Source organism: Phalacrocorax aristotelis, chromosome 9 (genome assembly GCF_949628215.1).
Source record: "Phalacrocorax aristotelis chromosome 9, bGulAri2.1, whole genome shotgun sequence".
Lineage (NCBI taxonomy): Eukaryota > Metazoa > Chordata > Aves > Suliformes > Phalacrocoracidae > Phalacrocorax > Phalacrocorax aristotelis.
The window spans coordinates 2,111,510-2,129,483 of NC_134284.1; the positions used below are offsets into that span (position 1 = coordinate 2,111,510).

A 17,974-nucleotide genomic window follows, 5' to 3' on the forward strand; every position below is an offset into this window, starting at 1 on the left:
GACAAATACCGCACCCCCCACAGTGTCAAAGACTGTTAGGAAATTATCAATTTGTTAAATGTAGGCTGCTAGGTATTTCTGTCAGAGTGAAGACTTATATTATGGCAATAAACAAGGCTGGGATGTCAATTTCACAGAGTTTGAAAACTTTGTTTTGGTGGTGTTTGAGCTAATGGTGTTCTAAAGTTTGATTATTTTTTTCTTTTTGTAAAAATATTTCAGCTAGCAAAGAATTCAGGAAACCAGATTGTTTTGCTTGAGGGAGAAAGGAAAAGGTTAGCTGAACTATTGAAAGATGCAGAAGATGGAATTGAATTACAAGGTCTTGAGGTATGGCGACTTTAATTTGTACTGCCCTGTTGTATTTGGCTTATTTGTACAGTAAATCTAAATTTGATTGTTTTAGTCTTACCATGAACTAACCTACTGAGATATGAGAGAAAAGCTGGACAAATCCAACTGGCTTTGTCTCCAAGGGCAATTTTTCTTCGGCTTCTTCATTAGTTTTACTAACACATGGATGTGCTGGCCTCAGAAAACAGCAGAACTTAAAAGAAGATGTAGACGCAGGTGCGAGGAGCCTTAGGAGCACACGCAGAGAAGGTGGTGACCTGTTTTCTGTGCATAACATGTGAGGTGGCTGCCTATCAGTCTGAGTGGCTGGTGCTGTGGGCTTTGGTCGACAGGCCAGCAACTACTTCAAAAAACCTCCAAGAGTTTTTTGAGGACATGAACTTCAAAATGTGTGGCAATTGGGGAAATATAAGTTGATGAAGCCAGTGTGCCCATTTAGAAAGATAACATGACATCTTTGTGTGGCATCCAACTCATTCTGTCTGAAAAGTGAACAGCCAAAGTCTGCTTAAGTATACTGCAGTGGATAGCAAGAGCTGAAGTAGGTGGAAATACCTTTCCTCATGGAGAGTAAAAGTGTTTGATTGTCCCCTCAATCACTGCTTCTAGGAGAGTCTGTGCCACAAAATGATTCCCGGTAATGTGAAGCTGTCAAATAGTCGTTTGATGTCCCAGTTACTAGGTGGTGGCTGTTATTTCTTACTGCTTTGAGGGGAATGTCACAGTGAAGGAGTTCTTGGGGTCTCTGTTGTTTTATGGAAGTAACCATAAGGCCGCTAGGATGGGAAGAAAAAATTTGGTTTGAAAAAATGAATCATACTAGGAACTTAAAGTACTTTTAAACTATATATAGTATTAAACTTGGTAAAGATATGTGTTTTCATAGAATGACCATCAAACTACGTAAACTTGATATAACACTTTGAGAAAACTGCATTTCAATAAATAAGAAGGAAAATTGGGAGAATGCTTGCTTTGTGTAAAGAACTTAGTTGACCTTTCTAATTTATTTACATCATGTTAAGTCTGTAGTAATGTTATTAACTTTTTCACAACATTTTTGAAGTACATACTGAATGACAGTACCTAAGAAGAAAGATGTGAACTTTGTGTAGAATGAATGAAATATATCCAAGATCCAGTTTCTGTTTAATTCATACAGCTAAAAATGATCTGGAGTAAATTATTTTTCAGTAGGTTAAATAACAGCTTGTGTGTGAGAGAAAGAAACAAAAGCTAATGCAATGTTTTTTTTTTTTATTCTCTCTTCCCTTATTTTACTTTGAGTTATTTTTTAATAAGGTGGTGATGTTCTTCATTACACTTTTTCTAAAATGTGTCTAGGATCCATCTTTCTTTATAAATTACTGTTTCAGGATATTGGGTAAGGAGGTAAGCTCAGGATTTTCTTCATCTGAATCCAAACTGGTTATGGAAACAAAGAACTACCCTACCCATGGTTTGTGACATTAAACAAATCTGTGATTTACCCAACTTCACTGTGATTTCTAGGTAAAAACTCTTTCAGTCCATCGTACAAAACTTTACTCTAGGGAAACTAGTAAATATACACTGTGTTTTGGCATTTTCAGAGCTTTGTGGGGCAAATATAAGTAAAGTAGTCCATATTAGTCGGGTAAATCTGATGGACAAATGACTAAGATTATATAAATGCGCAGCATTTTAACAGTAACTGTTCTTTCACAGTTAGTAAGCTAAAGCAGAAGCGCAGAAACCATAACATTTGCTGATCATTGGTATGCAAAGCTTTAAAACTGTCAGCTATGCTCAGTGCTTGTGTTTGCGATGAAAAGCTTTGGCTTCTGTAAAATTGCACCAGTCTTCCTGTTGACCTGACATTTGTTCCCTCGTTTGACATAGAGAACTTATTTAATTTTTTGGACATGAACACCAAGCTTGCAGATTGACTTATTTATCTGTGTAAAATATTCATCAGTTAATGACATTGCACATAGATGTTTAACTAAGCTGACATAGTTTGGCATTAAAAAATGCACTGGAAGACTCTTTAGTCTAATGTTCTTTTGGTTAGGAGAGTAGACTTTTATTGTCCTTTTAATTTGTTTTTATATTAGAAGGACCAAGTTAAATCTCACTGTATCATTAATTAATCTTTTGTCTGTGCATTTAGGAAAAGGTTCAAGGTATTCTGTTAGATATGCTTGCAACAGGTTTGGCATTGTAATCCCATGTAAGGGTGACAAAATGTTCCACTGAAACAGTACTTCATCCAGCCTTTGAATAGGAAGAAACTGTAGGGAGAGGGCTGTGGGGCTTTTGTTTGTTTTTGTTTTCCTCCTCTTGTTGGAAAGGTTAGTGTTAGATCAGCAATACCGTCTTTTCTGTTCTTCTTTCCTGATCAAGGATGTGTTTCAATATGAGGGGATGGTCCTTCGTTTGATAAACCTCAGCATTTAAAAATGTGAAGATGTTTTAAACAGCCTTCTGTTAGTAAATATCATAACCTTCTGACCTAGAGAATAGTGGCGCTTTTTTTAATGTATTTTACTGATTGCAAAAGTAATCTCTCACAATATGTAGTTACTGGATTTTCTTTTTCTTTAAGCTAGTGTCCTTCACAAAATTTAGAGGCATTTATGCAGAATAGCTAATGCAAATACTGACTAGCAATGTGTACCCTTTTTGACCAATTCTCAAGGCATCAAGGCAATGGAAAAGTATAACATTTTTCCAAATCTTGTATTTGGCACATGTCACTATCATGTGGGCATGTGTCTGTAGAGATTTTACTATTTATATCAGATATTAAATAGATCACTACACAGGACGTGCGTTGCTCTATGTTCTTGATTCAATAGACAAGAATGGGAATGGTAATTTGTGGATTAGGCTAGTTTGTACTAGATCTCTTTAAAGCAAACAGCTCCTAAAACTATTGCCAAAGTACAATAAAAGAAAGGATACTACTTAGTTAAACCTGTCTAGTCTGGAGATGGATTCTTCCTCTCCCACATTTGAATTATATTATGGGTGAGGCATTTCCTGTAGCTGCTTTATAACAAAGACCATGAGGAAATTGTCAGCTACTGAGTAATCAACTGCTTCAAGTTGTCCCAGGTAACTGTCCAGTTAATGGCTACTTTAATCTTATTTCATTCTGACTTCTAAAAAGCTGGTGCAACCACATTGGCTAAAGTAAGGTTTTGGAGGTTATCAATCAAAGCAGAGCTGGATATGCTGTATTAATTCTTCTGTATAGTGTAGTATGGATTAGATAACTTCATTTGACTTGTACTACTAAGTATGTAGAATATCCAAACAGCACTTCTCACTTCTTTAAAAAAGTGTTTTATGAGTATTTAAAATATTGTAGAAGTACGTATTCATGCTAATCTAATTGTCAAAGCTGCAGGGGTATAATTCGTTTCAGATGTTCCACAGTAATAAGCACTGACTGTGCTGTTATGAAAGTATTGTTCTGAGTTAACGCACAGGAAACATTGAGAGGACAGAAGCTTATTTTCCAAGCAAATCCATCTTGAAAATACAAAAGAGAATGTGTGAGTCCATTTAACCCTGGAGTAAAGTGACTACTGGAGTAATTTGGATACTTGGAGCATGGGATATGAGAGCATGGGATATAGACACTGAGCTGTAGCTAATGAGCCCAGCTGCAGCTTAACTGACTCCTGTAGAGTCATTTCTGTGCGTTTGTGCTGCGCTTGCTCTTCAGTGTCTGATTAGGGGGTGATTAACATGGCACAAGCGTAGTGCCACATCGGGTACTTAAGATGATCACTGTCTCACCTGAACGGATGCTTCCATGAAGTGGGCAAGCTTCTGGAGACATTTCTGAGTGGCTCTTCTGGAGTCAGGTCATGTCTGGTCAGGCTTACAAGTTGTGTCATCATACTTGTATGAGAAAGCATTAGAAGAACAGCTTTTGTTTCATAAAAGAGATGACACTTTTTTCCCGGCGTTTTGTTGTTTTGTGTTTTGGGGTTTTTTAAAATTTTTTTTTTTAAATTTTAAATTTAGTGTGGAGGTAATTTATGACAGGTGTCTGGGGTATGCTTTTTTCTTTTTGCAACCAGTGTGCTGTAGGGTGATGGGGATGAACTGGGGATGAACCAGGGATGACCTTATAGCAGCGCTACTGTAATTGGAAGCTGATATTTCTTCCTCTTGTGTGGATGTGGCTGCTTGAATAGCTGGAGGACTAATCTTAAAACTGTAAAGGTGTGGTGGACGTGAATCGCTTGCAAGACAGATGTTGAAGTCTTAGGGCAAGGTGCTGGACCTCTTCTGTTAGGAAGAAGAAAGAAAACCAGCAATACACTCATGTCCTCCCCTGCATCCCTGCCCTGCCCTTCTAAGATCCTGCCTGGTGTTTCTTTGGGGTCAGGACAGAGCTGTAATCTGTTGGTCTCATTCCCAGTGAATGGTGGTTGTGCAGACTTGCTTCCCTAAGTGTTGGACAGGAATGTCTGGACTGGACAAACACTCCTGGAACAGGAGTGCCAGGTTGCTGTGTAGAAGCTGCATCTGTTTGTGAATATGAGCTCGTTTGTTTGGGTTAAGTGGGCTAAGCTCACTCATTATATGCAACTGTCTATACTAGGAGCACATATTGTATTGGTTAGTCACCTGTTACTGCTATCAAGAGGGAAGATTAATGTGAATCATGATCAGGAGAAACAACTCTGCTTTCTGACTCTCCCAGTGTTTCTGTGATAACATACTGGGGCTCTAGAAGAGCAGCATCTAGTCATCTTGGAGCAGTTCCTTTGCTTTCCTATGGATGCCTTGTTTTCTTCTTTGGTGATGCATTGCAAGTGTCACATTACATCTCATACCCTCATTTTGAGATTTGGCTCCTGGTGGCTTCTGCCGTAGCATCAGCCTCTGCAGTTTCATTCCAAGCCTGGTTTTGGTCAGGTTTTCTCTCTTTTTGACTCCTTATTAGATGGAAAGTGGTTGTCCTTTTAGACATAGGTACTGATTGTATTTCCTCCTTTGGCTTGCACAGGAGTCTATTGCTTCCACTTCCTTCAGAAGGCAACAGAAAGTAGTGGATTATGTTCCACTTCATTTGGATTTCTAGTGTGCTGCTGTGCAGGTGTGATTGAGTGTGTACCAGAATAGATGTCTCTCTGCATTTGCCGCCAGACTTTGACATGCAAGTTCATTGGGGGAGTCTGAGATATGTAGTTGAGAATATCTCACTTTTTTATTCTGTTTACTTGCATTAGTCTTTCTTAAAAGCAAAAAATATCTTGCTGTCTCAAGTTTGCTATATGTTCAACTCAATGTACAGTTCCTTGGACTTAAGCTGTAACATGGTGTCTCAAGAACAAGTGTGCAAATGATGAGTGCTGACATGCAAGGCGTAACAGAAATGATTTAGGATGATGTTGGACAGTTCCAGTGCAGTTTCTGAGGGCAGTGCATTTCCAGTTCAATATTAGCATTGAAAATGTCAGCTTAGAGTATGTTCTTTGGTGTTTTCTCTCTTAGGACTGGTGGATCTACATCTGCCAGACACTTTCCTCTTCACCTCTATCCTCGCACTATCTTGCAAAGGAGCACAGCACTCCTAAAATTGATTTTCATGTCAGTGGCATCATAAAGTGATGCTTACTGTGCAGCACTGGACAGCAAGGTCTGTATGCAAGTTAGACCATGACAAGCAGTTATTCCTTTAAAAGGGAGCTGGGACTGCTATATTGAACACATACAGAAACTGCAACAAGGGAAGGATTTGCATCCATGGAAGGGAGCCATGACAGGCATGGCATGGCATAAGACTGTTAAAGGTTTGACTAACTTGGCTAAGAGGCTATAAAGTGAAGGAAAAGGAGTTAGCTGTCCAAAGTGCTTCTTTTAGGCATAAAGAGAACTTGACCAGGGGAGTTGTATAACCTTCAGAAGAATGGACGGGGAACCTGGGAGCTGTCTGATTGCTCTTTGGCCAGCTGGCATGGAGATGAGCCATCTGGCTTTAAGCAATTTTATTTCAGGGCTTCTGATTGGCGAGTCAGTGAGGACACAGGCTTTGGACTTTCACAGAAACAAGTAAAATAATAGCAGAAGTCTGTTTAGGTTAACACAACACCTTTTTTACTATTACATTTTTAAAATGCATGTAGATGCATATGCTTTCTAAAAATAAAATTAAATATGTATTTTTAAGTCCATTTAAGTCACTGCTTGGTTATTTAAAAATGAAAAATGTATGCCTCTAATTGTTCTGTCCATACCTGCTTTTGTGTGTGCTTGATACATGAATATTGGCAGATTTCAGCTATATACTGAGATGGATGAAAACGTACATTTTATTCTTAAGTACAGTTTACTTGAAAAATAACTACACTTGATGTGTAATTGCCTTTTAAGTCTATTTCCTTTGGGAATGAAGATTAAATATTTTCTGTATCTTTCAACAGGAGGATGTATTTGGCTGGCTAGCACCAGGAGAAGGGTACACACCTGAACCGATGGAATTTCATCACCTAAATGAGATCGATATTAAGCTTCAAGTACTACTATCTGATGGGGATTTTTCTGCTGCTTCCAGCTCTTGCTCAAAACCTCCAAGCCAGATTTATCAGGTATATTACAGAACAGGGCTTATGTTGCAGGTTTCTTGTTTGAAGTGTGTGTTGAGGTCTGATGTAAATAAAAATACCACATGCATCTGTATTTGTATTTTTTGGACTTCTATTTAGTTATCTTCTATTTGTTCTCAAAGTATATGTGTCAAAGAATGAGGTGAAATCTTTGGCTATAGAAATCATACGGAAAAATAGTATATTGCTATTTTGAGTGGTGTATAATCCAAGAACTGTCTTGTTTTTAACATTTGTTGATTCCATACTTTCAACAAGAAATTTCATATGCAAGAATTAGTAACTCAGATGTTTTTAACTGCGTGAGGGCCTCAGTGGTTTTGTCAGTGCAATTACACATTACCCATGATAATTCATCTTTGGGAATTAGATTTAGGTTTCTTCTTATCTCAGGATTCCAAAAGTGACTCTTCATTTATGATCTGAAAGAGCAATTACCAATACACAATGTTAAAGATTGTAGAAAATTGACTGAAATTGTATGTCCCTTGTTTTCAATGGCCTTTCTCTTTTTCCCTTGCCAGCAGTTATAAGAACCTTTTGGGTCTGAGCTTTGAGAAATTATTGTTTGATTTTGTGCATAGAGGCTCCAATTTATTCTATGCCCCAGTAATGTTGCCCCTGATGTAATGGGAATACAACATAAAATACCGTAGTTCCTCTTTTGCACTAATTTGCACAAAACCTGTTTGCTTCTGTAAAACTTACAGTTTATAGCCAGAACAGGCATATCAGAGGTTTTGTAGGAGTGTACACTGGCAAAACTGTTTTCGGTTACCAGTGTATGAGAAACATTACTTTGAATGGTTAAAATAACCATGGGGTGGTTGTTTTGTGTCTTTGTGTAGTTTTTTGTTTTGTTTTTTTTTCTAGAGAGCACTTTAATGTCATTTTTTGTATTGACTTATTTCTGAACTTTAGGTTTTGTTTTACCTACAGTAATATTTTCTGTTGCTGTGAGAGTGGGTGGCATTTTGAGGTTGATAATTTACCAACTAGGGTTTAATGTGTGAAACAGCAACTCCCTCTAGTGGGTAATCACGTATGCAAATGTAGTTACCCAGTAACTCGGGTTCAGGGACCTGAGTTTGCCAATGATTGCTGGATCTTGTGTTCGCTGTTGTGAGGCATCAGCTTGAAGTTAGCGAGACTGTCTGTGGTAATGAACACTCTGTGTGGGAACGTGGTTGTTGCTGTTTCCTTTTCAAGTAAAAACCTGGGAGTATTTGAACAGAAACTTGTGTTTATGTGTATGCTTATTGAAGAGTAATGCATTATTGCAACATTAAACTTAACAACTAAAAAGAGATAGTTCATTCCGTAAATTGCTCCTCATTAGTGAAAAGCAGCTGCCCTTCAGCTTTGTTTTGCAGAATATAAAAGGTTTTTAGACGTTGTAGTTCCGGGAGACACAAGATTCTGTTTGTAATTTTCTGTTTTATTCAGATAAACAGGTGAGTCATTTCAAGGAAAGCTACCAAAGCATGGGGCTATTTAGAAAAAGAGCTAAACAGAATAAATATAAGTTGAAATGAGTACCAGGCTGTAGTTATTTAAAACTGAACTTAGAAGGACACTAATTGCATAAATCCAAAACTAATTTTAAAAAAACCCCACCCCAAACAACCAACCAAAGCAAACCACCCACTGTGCAGCTAATTCCAGGAGTGTCTTGATTTCCAGGTGCCTTCCCAATTGACTCCAAAATCCCCTAGGTGCCTTAATTCCTGCTTCTCTGCATGTCCAGAGCTGCTGCTCTCAGCAGAGGGCAGGGGGTCTAGTGGCTGCCTTAGTTGCATTGTGATCCCGACTTTAGGCAAGTCAGTGCTGAGTTCTGCATGACGCCTGATTTGATAGGTGCAGCCTGATTGTATCTGGCCCTATGATGTGACCGGGCTTGTTTATATTTACATAGAATTTCAGCTGCTAATTTTTTTTATGGTTAAGTGGAGGACAAAATAGTTGTCTCAGCTTTCAGGAACTTGACTGCTTACAGTGGAAGCTTCGTACCAGGTCTAGCTTTTAGTCTTGTGTTCCCGGGTAGGTAAATAATCACTCTTCAATTCATACACAGAGCATTAACAACAGGTCAAGTTCTGAATTTGGTTATGCGAGTTTGTTCTCAACACCTTTTGTTTTCAAATTCCTTTAACAGTTGCTTTTTCAAAAAAAACAGGGAGTAACATGTGGCAGTAGCTGAGAAATTTGTGACTATTTTGAGTTTAGAGAGCTTCCTGTCAACAGGGATGAAAATTGACATATTTCATTTTTATAAGTAGTTGTTCTAAGTTCATTGCTGCTCATGGTCTTTTTAAAACAGTCATAATATCCCCTAATATTGTTATAAACTGTAAGTTTTAATGAATTTGCTTTTTGAAAAACTTGTTATTCTTGAACCATCTGTTCTGATATCAGAAAATAGGTGGATCACAGAGCAATATCAGATGTCTTTGTATTGAATGTCTTTTGGAGCCTGATCAAAGGCAATGATACCTACCCAGAGAGGGTCTGAAGAAACTAATTGAATGATGTTTTTGCTAAAAGATGATCTTGTTTTGTGATATGTCAGCATGAATGACACATGCAAGACAAAGGCAGTAGGAGTTCTGGTTGTCTGCCCCTTGCTGGGTTTAATTTCAAGGTTTTGATGACAAGATTTTCAATTGCTTCTTCAGTTGACCACAGCAACTACATAAGGAAGTAGGTCAGCACTGGAAGACTGTTATCCTCTAGCCAGTTAAAAGTGGGACACATTTAACTTACTAATAGAGTGAATTAAGTATGCTGGAATTACCTTATTTATTAACCCTCACATACATTCTCTAAACATTGTGAAAGACAAAATGTCTTGTTGATGAGACTGGGGTTCTGTAGTATTCAAAACTGATAGTGATAATCTGGTATTATTGAAGTCTCATAAGTTTCTATTGATTTCTTTTATTCTGAGTTTCAGCTTAGATTGTATCAGTACTTCTCCCATAACTGAGGTCAATCTGTAAATGTATTTGCTAGATAGATGTTGTCACAGATGCTGTGGAATGCAAATTCAAATGCATTGCAATATTTGTCTTAGGAGTTTGGGGTTTTAAAGTTTGGCTTTTTAAATTAAGGTGCCAGGAGAGGGATAAGAAGAAACTCCTGAATGTACAGAATTTGTTTTGAATGAGTCTACTTGTTACAGGATGCAAGTCTGTTTTGGAACATGAATTTCCTTTCCTTTGGAGAGGAGACTGGTCTCAGTGACATTAATCTTTCTTCTAAAAATCAGTGCTGAAATTCTTTCTAGTTTCCATGAGATGTGGATTTCAAGTGTTGTGGTTGAGTAGGGTATAATGCATTAGTGATGGGGAATGTTGGGAAAAATTGTTAGTGTGTAAATCATCTGTTTGGATTTTCATTCAGAATTTTAGAAGTAATTAAAACAAAATTCACTTAAGAGTTGCATATCATAAAAGCTGCACATTCTTTTCTTCCAAGAATTGCATTAGGTATGACTTCCAAAATGCAAACACTTAATCACCACTGGCTCAGTGGGAGAGCTGCTTTCTGCCACTGGTAGATGATTTTTGGCAGGATATGGGATCTATGCTCTGACTCTGAAATCTTTAACAACTGGCTTTAATTATCCTACAGTACCATAGCTGAGCTGTTACAGAGGGGTGTACAGATTCATCTTTTTGTGCAATGAGTCCAGCTGGATTCGGAATGCTTTTCCATGACTAATGTTCTCTTTTACATGGAAATGTTTCCCATCAGAACTGTATTTCTCCCTGAAACATTTCTTTGTTCTGGTGCCGACTTAATTAATTATTTAAAATTGCTCTGTCTTACTTAAGGTTTTTGGGGAAGAACAAATAAGTTGAATGTAATCCTGGAAGAGAAAGGAAAATGGTAGAATGAAGAATACTTCTGTTTTCTGGTAAATGTTCATAGTTCAAGTTTTATCCAGCACTCTCTTGATAAGGATTGGTTAGGCATCATGGCAGAGATCGATATTCAAGAAAAGTTTATGGAGAAAAATTTGTCGTGTTTATCTCAGTTATGAATTTCTTTTGATAGAACGATATTGTCTTGCTAGAGAAGCAACCAGGTTTAAAATCAGATAGATAGGAAAAATAACTTATGATACCTAAAGGTTCAAGAGGTTGCTTATAAGTGCTTGCAGCAGTTGAGCTGTCTAAAATGAAACATGTATGCCTGAAACTATCTGAAAGATGAGGACAAAGATCTGCATAAAGCTAGGCTCCAGAAATGGGTGTGGAAAAGAAATTAAAAAATGTGAAGGTAGTAACTTTTCTGATTTTTGTAATTCCTCTCACTGTCACCTTTTTAAATCTATCTGGTATTTCAGTAATAATAATTTCAGAGATGCTGTTTGCACTTTGAGCTCTGTTCTTCATTGAAGGCTGAGTTCATATAAAAATATCAACCAGGAGTCCAGGCATACAGCTCCCAAAATAAAATACTGGGAAGGATGGTATAGTAGTTAGTGCCTTCTCAGTACCATGACATAGTTGCATATTCTTATAGGTGTACGCATAACATTGCTTTTTAAGCAAATCATAACTGCAGCTCTGATCCATGGTGAGCACTAACTAGAGACATTGCCATGTGAGCATATATGCACAGATCAAAAGATTGGATTTAGAAATGTAATTACAGAAATAGCTATAAGTTATTTTTTTGAAAAAAAAAAAGGAAAAAAGATATATGATGCCATTATCTTCCTCCCTGCCCTTCCATTCACAATTTCACTTGTACTAAAATCACCAGAAGAGCAAAGCCATGTAAAAGCAATTCCTCTTATTAGAGGGAGTTTCAGTTGTTATACTTGGAGCTGCTTTGCCAACTCTGTATTTATATTGCAGTTCTAAAGGTCATATCCTTGTTTCATGTATTAATAAACTCCAGTTTAAATAAGTCCTTTGGTTTTTTTATGTGCTGTATAGATGTCAGTCACGCAGATTTCTTGCCACTTAGCATCATATTTAATTAAAAAACCTCTCTCTTTATTTAGAAGCCTAGCTTTAGACACTCAAAATGAAGAATTTGGCTTTAGTTCACCCACATTAAACTCCAGTCCAGTTTGGAGAGATTCTAGTCATTAATAGATGGTGCTTTTTATATCTCTGTCTGTTACAGGAAAATTTGCAAGCATTGTGGTACTGCCAACTATTGCTGGTTGTAAATATATATTCAAAGATTTGTAGTGTGTTCGAATAGGTTTATTTTCCGGTAGCTAATAGTTTGGTTTAAATGTCAGAACTCATAGATTTGTTTGATGTTTAGAAAAAGTTGTTTACAGATGCTCACAACTTTTCGTATATTATAGTTGAGAAATTTTCCATTGAACGTTTAATTGCAATGGTGGTTTTTCTTTCCAATCAGACATGCTACTTGAAATTTTTTTCCTTGTGTGTGTTTATTAAGATTGCTTGAGCTGCTTCTGAAAATAAGAATGAATAGAGTGTTTTTATTAAATAGTTGCTGACGTTCCTTTGGGTTGAATTGACTAACAGGAGTTTTTTTGGTTGTTTTTTTTTCCCTCTGCCATTATTTGGGTTCTTTGGGTTCTTCTATAGGATCTTTGGTTTGCAAGAGAAAGCTCTATTTTCTTCAAATTGCAACATAACTTTGCTGTTTTGCCAATACTTGTCATTCTTAGTGATCTAAATTACATGTAATATTGAACCTTGAATGTATTCAGGACCGATACAAACTTCAGAACCTGATCCAAAGCTACTTAAGGATGTGAGAATGTGTAACCCGAATCTTTAATAATGGTTGTGCATCTAACTCCAACCTACAGAGAGAGGGTTATTTCTCACTTACCATGATATCTAGTGACCAAACCTATAGCCATGTCAGTTCAGTTCTTCCTTTTGCTTCTGGCCTAATTCTGATTCCAGCATGGTTAACAGGAGCGAGCTTTGAACCCCTCATTCAGTCTCCCTGATTCTCAGTGCAATGTGATAGTTGTAGTAGAATTTAAGCATCAAAGTGTTAGCTCTGGAAGCTAAGGAATTCCTCTTAAAATGTGAAGGGGAAGAATTCCTTTACTGAAGTAAGTCCAGCCTGACGTTTAGCTATTGTGTTTGAAAATGTGCATAATAAAAATTACGCATTTTCCAAATTTGAAATTGACACATTATTCTAAACATTTCAATGTTTTCCTGATGGAAATCAAAAGAACACTCAGCTGGCTTTGAAGCAATATGAAGTCATATGTTTCATTTCTGTTTATTCTTCCTTTTGTCAGGAGTCTCTGGTTTATGCAAACAGAAGCCTAGAAGCACTTCCAGGTGAAAAAGTTCTGCGAGACAATAAGGAACAACGTGATCAACAAAACCGTCTGAAAGAAATAGATCACCAACTGAAAACCCTAGAGAGAAATCTTGTAAGTCTCCTATTTTTGTTGCATTTTTTCCCCTCAGTTTGAAAACTTTGGGGTTTATCAGTCCATATGTCTTAAAACAAAACAAAATTCTGCAACCTTATGTAAATTCCTGAAGGAATCCCCAAAGAAATATACAAGTGTAAGTCTCAAATAGTTTTTCTTAATCTGGGAAACATATTTTTCAGTTGTAATGCATGTTCCCCATTAATATAGTGTCTTTCAAAGTGAAAGAAATTATTCTCCTCTCTTCCTCCCCAGAGGGGGATAGCATGAAGAATCATGTATAAATACATCCTAAAAAGATTTTTTTATGGCTCATATAATTCAGCATTCCTTGAAGGACCAGATCTGGTGGGAATGTTGTATACACTAAGTTATTGTGTGATTTAGTTCTAGTGTATTTTTGTAACTTAATTTTCATTTAATACATGAATTTCATAGATGCAAGGGCCTTTAAACTAGGACCACAGCATTTAAGTAAAATGGTAGTAAAAAGTCATTGCTGTTTTAGAATAAGTACATCACATCTCGTCCTTATTCCTGCTTTGAGTAAAAGGCAATTTAAAGAGAAAAGGCAATTTAAAATCCAAGAGGATCCTATTGTCAACCTAGTAACAGAAATTATGTTTATTTTTAAGTCACAGAGCCAGGACTGACAAACCAAAACATACGTGCCTCCCTCAAGTAATATGTTACTATTATTTTCTCTTTTGGTGAGTGTAATTCATTACATTACTCTCAAGTTACAATGAGGAAATGTAACTAAAAACTAACGACAGGGGAGCTTCAAGGACTTCAGGAATCATTTTACTTCTTTTCAAATACACATTGTAAACATGCTGTTTGATCCATTGTGAAAGAGCTACAAAGCAGCCTAAATGGAAGAGAATTAGGGAAAATATACATAAAACATTAAAAATTAGATTAATTCGAAAGGAGAGTCCTAAGATGATACAGTTGTTTGTTCTGAAAGCCAATGTTAGTATTTGTTTTTATGTTGAATCTATCACAGAGCATCTTAAGGGAACAGGAAGAAAATCTCATTACATTTTATTTTTTAATAACTTTGTACAAAACTTTGAAAATTTGCCTTGCTCAGGTGAAGGCCGGAATGAAACTGCTGAAGCCTAAAAAGAACGTTACTGCGTTACTGAGCTGGCAGTAGCAGTTAAAACCTGGAGATATACATATATTTTAAAGATATTAACATCTTTGTTTAGTGTTATTTTCCTGCTTTGAGGTGAGAAAGCTTTTGTTTCTCCATAGAAAGTGCTATGTGGAGAAGACAAAGTAGTACAGTAGTGTCAAGAGACTGAAGTGAGATGGCAGCTGGCATGAGTAATCTGATGAAGGTGGATTTTTACTAGGAAACACCAAGTATTTGGTACATTATCAAGGCGTCAGTATAGGTAATTGGCATAAAAGAGGTGTGCAAATGGAGAAGGTGGTGACTGGGAATAGTGAGCATGGATTTACCCAGGGTAAGTCATGCTTGACCAACCTGATTGCCACCTTTGATGAAATGACTAGATCTGCTTTGTAAGCCAGCGGGCAGGGCTGTCACTCACTGGGAGTTAGGCAGGCAGAGTGGCCTGACGGGAACCGTATGAAATTCGTCAAGGACAAATGCAGAGGTCTGCATCAGAGAGGAATAACTCCCTCTAACAGCGCAAGGTGGAGCCTGGCTGGACAGGGAAGCAGCCCTGCTGAAAAGGCCCCGGCATCATTCTGGACGATAGACTACACGTGAGCCAGCACTGTGCCCTGCAGTGATGAAGGTTAACAGCATACTTGGCTGTATCAACATGAGCATAGCCAATCGATTAGGGGAAGTCATTACTCCTCTCCACCTGTTACTCATTAAACTGTGTCTAGTGTTTTGGGCTCCCCAGTAAAGAAAGGTATTGACACACCTGAGCAAGTTGAGCAGAGGGCCACCAAGATGATTTAGGGCTAAAGCACTTAACTTTTGAGGCTGAGGAGATTTGGTTTGTTTAATCTGGAGAAGAGATGACTCAGGTGGACCTAACAGTAGCTTTCCAATAGCAAAGAGGATGTTACAGAGAAGACAGAGCTGTAGTTATCTTTACTGAGTTACATGGTGGGAGAACAAGAGACAATATTCATAAATTGAAACAGGAGGTTCCACCTAGATTTAAAGAAAAAAAAACCAAAAAAAACCGGAAACAAAAACAAAACCCACCCCAAACCTCTGAGGGTAATTAAGAATTGGAAGCAGGTTGCGTGGAGAGTCTGTGAAATCTCAATCTTTGAAAATTTTACAGATCTGGCTGGACAAAGCTGTAAGGTGTTTGATCTGATCTCATAACTGACCCTGCTTTGAACAAGAGGTTGGACTAGAGTCCTTCTGACACCCCACCCACACCCCCTGCACCAGGTCTGATGATTTTTTGATCCTACAAGGAAAAGGATCACAAATCTCTATGCATTTCTCAGGTGGTAATATTTCTTTATTTTCATGACATTGAAGGAAATAGTAATTTTTCATGACTGTGCGTTGTAGAAATTTGTTTCTGGTGTGTAGCTGACTTCAGTGTTTTTCAAGTAATCATAAAAGCATTAATATATGAGTTTGTTGTGTCAGTCCAAAAATCCATGCAGTCTACCTTTGGCTTGTGGAGGTCTTTACAGCAGTAGGCTTACCTTCTGCAGTAATCAGTTAGGACAAATACTGTTCCAGTTATCTTTTATGGCCCTCGAAAAGGGATCTTCAGCATGGATCAAAAACTTTGTGATTCAGACAGCAGCCTAACCACTGTGGTATGATCTCAATTGCTGGTGGCGCTGTTGCTACAGTTGCAAAAACTTCAGCCACTATTTACATATGCAGGGTTTATGGTGGCAGTGCTGGAACTGCACAGCCAATATGATTAGACTTCCAGCAGGTTTAAAACTAATTTGGATACAACTACATGCAGTCCAGTCTTTGGGTTGGGGAAAAAAAAACAGGCTAATTGACTCATTCTTCCTGACGCCAGTTAATTTTACATACTTATGGAGTATGGGATCAAAGGCTTCAGCCAAGGAGGCAGTGGTTGTTTTAAAGGCTGTTCACTACGTGTGTGTGGCTACAGTAAGGCAGCATCTTGTCAGTTCACAGTACCAAAACAACAGTAGACTGTAATTTTAATACACTGTTATGTTAGTTGAAAGTTGGGAGGCAAATAACTGGTGGAATTCTGTGGAACTTCAGTATATTGGATAGGTTAATGGGAAACAGATAAGTCTGCATACGGTCATCTTTTCCTAGTCATTGACCTTTATATCGCTTTTTGTCACTACTGACCTTGTTCATGAGGCAGACACAATCTGAGGAAGTGCGTCTGGGAACTAACTGTATGACAGTCTACAGCAGGCCTGGGAAATGCAGTAGGCTGCTGACTCATTCAAATATTTTGTATAAAAATGGGTCGTTTCCAAGTCTTCGTTGGATTATAGCAGTATTGTTTGGTATCGCATTACACGCAGACTTGCAACATACCACACATTTTTCCTTGGCTAGATTGTGTGTATTTAGAACTCTAAATGGATAGACCATTTATAGCCTTTATAAACAGCTTTTCTAAACATAGACTATGTCCTCTGTATCAATGTGTAACTCGGGGCCAGACTAGCATTGCAATGTGCTATGCAACACCTGGTATGTCACCTTCTTTCAGGGGACATACTGCGTCGTCTTATCCGTTTTTGCTCTGTAGCATGACTCTGAGATCATAGCATGTGGATATCAAATATTTGTGTATTAGGTCCTCTGCGAGGTACTTTGGTTGCCAGGGTGAATAAAGTAGTATTCAACTCTGAATGAAAGTAGGTTTTTTCCTTCTAATAGTAAAGTAAAATATATAGAAAATGTACATTTTTGTGTGTGTGAACAAAGAACAGCCTTCATAAAATACTGCTTTTTTTAGTTTTGTGTCCTTGATAGCTTCTAATCTTATTTCTGGAAAATACAGTTATTAGTAGAGAAGATCGGACAATACAGCATGGCATCTCCTTCTGATGCAACATACATAATTGAATACAATTTTCCTTATTCAGTGTGAAAATGTCTAAAAATCAGGTAACCCTTACGCAGTGTGGATTGGGTGCCTTGTTCCTATACAAAGGGATACTATGGCCATCAATTCTGTAACGACGTTAGCAGCAAACCTGCTTTCCACCAGGAAACTATGTGATGAAAAGCTAAACTGAACGCTTGGGTTGAGGCAGGGAAGTAGGTAGATGGCGTGTTTCCAGAATAATTGAATTATTTCTGGAAATACTGTTTGCTATTCAATAGGTGGCACTCTTTACTGTATGTTAGAGGAAGAATGCCTAGGCATGGTTCTAGGGGACATTATTACTGGTGAAAATGAAATTTCTGTGGTATAAAATACAGGTTGTGAGAGATTGCCTCTCACTTTTGGCAAGATTCCAGGTGTGCAGAAAAGTAACATTCAGTTACTTTTCTAGCTTATCTAATTAAATTGTCTGTTTAAAATTCATATTGCATTTAAATTTCTCCTTTTCTCTTTCTTAAACCACTAACTCTCTGTGTGTAAACTTGGAAATAAATTCTCTGAGCAGAGGATGTGATTTGTCAGCACTTAGA

At 37.6% G+C, this 17,974-nt stretch overlaps 1 protein-coding gene across 6 annotated transcripts in view; it reads left to right on the plus strand.

Moving 5' to 3' along the window:
* FSIP1 (fibrous sheath interacting protein 1) overlaps positions 1-17,974 on the plus strand; it is a 94,237-nt gene that overhangs the window by 14,314 nt on the left and 61,949 nt on the right. For all 6 annotated transcript variants that reach the window (XM_075103197.1, XM_075103199.1, XM_075103195.1 and 3 more), the window contains 3 exons: positions 223-330; positions 6,783-6,947; positions 13,225-13,362. In XM_075103197.1, coding sequence (XP_074959298.1) covers positions 223-330; positions 6,783-6,947; positions 13,225-13,362 — 411 coding nt within the window. The remainder of the gene's footprint in view (positions 1-222; positions 331-6,782; positions 6,948-13,224; positions 13,363-17,974) is intronic.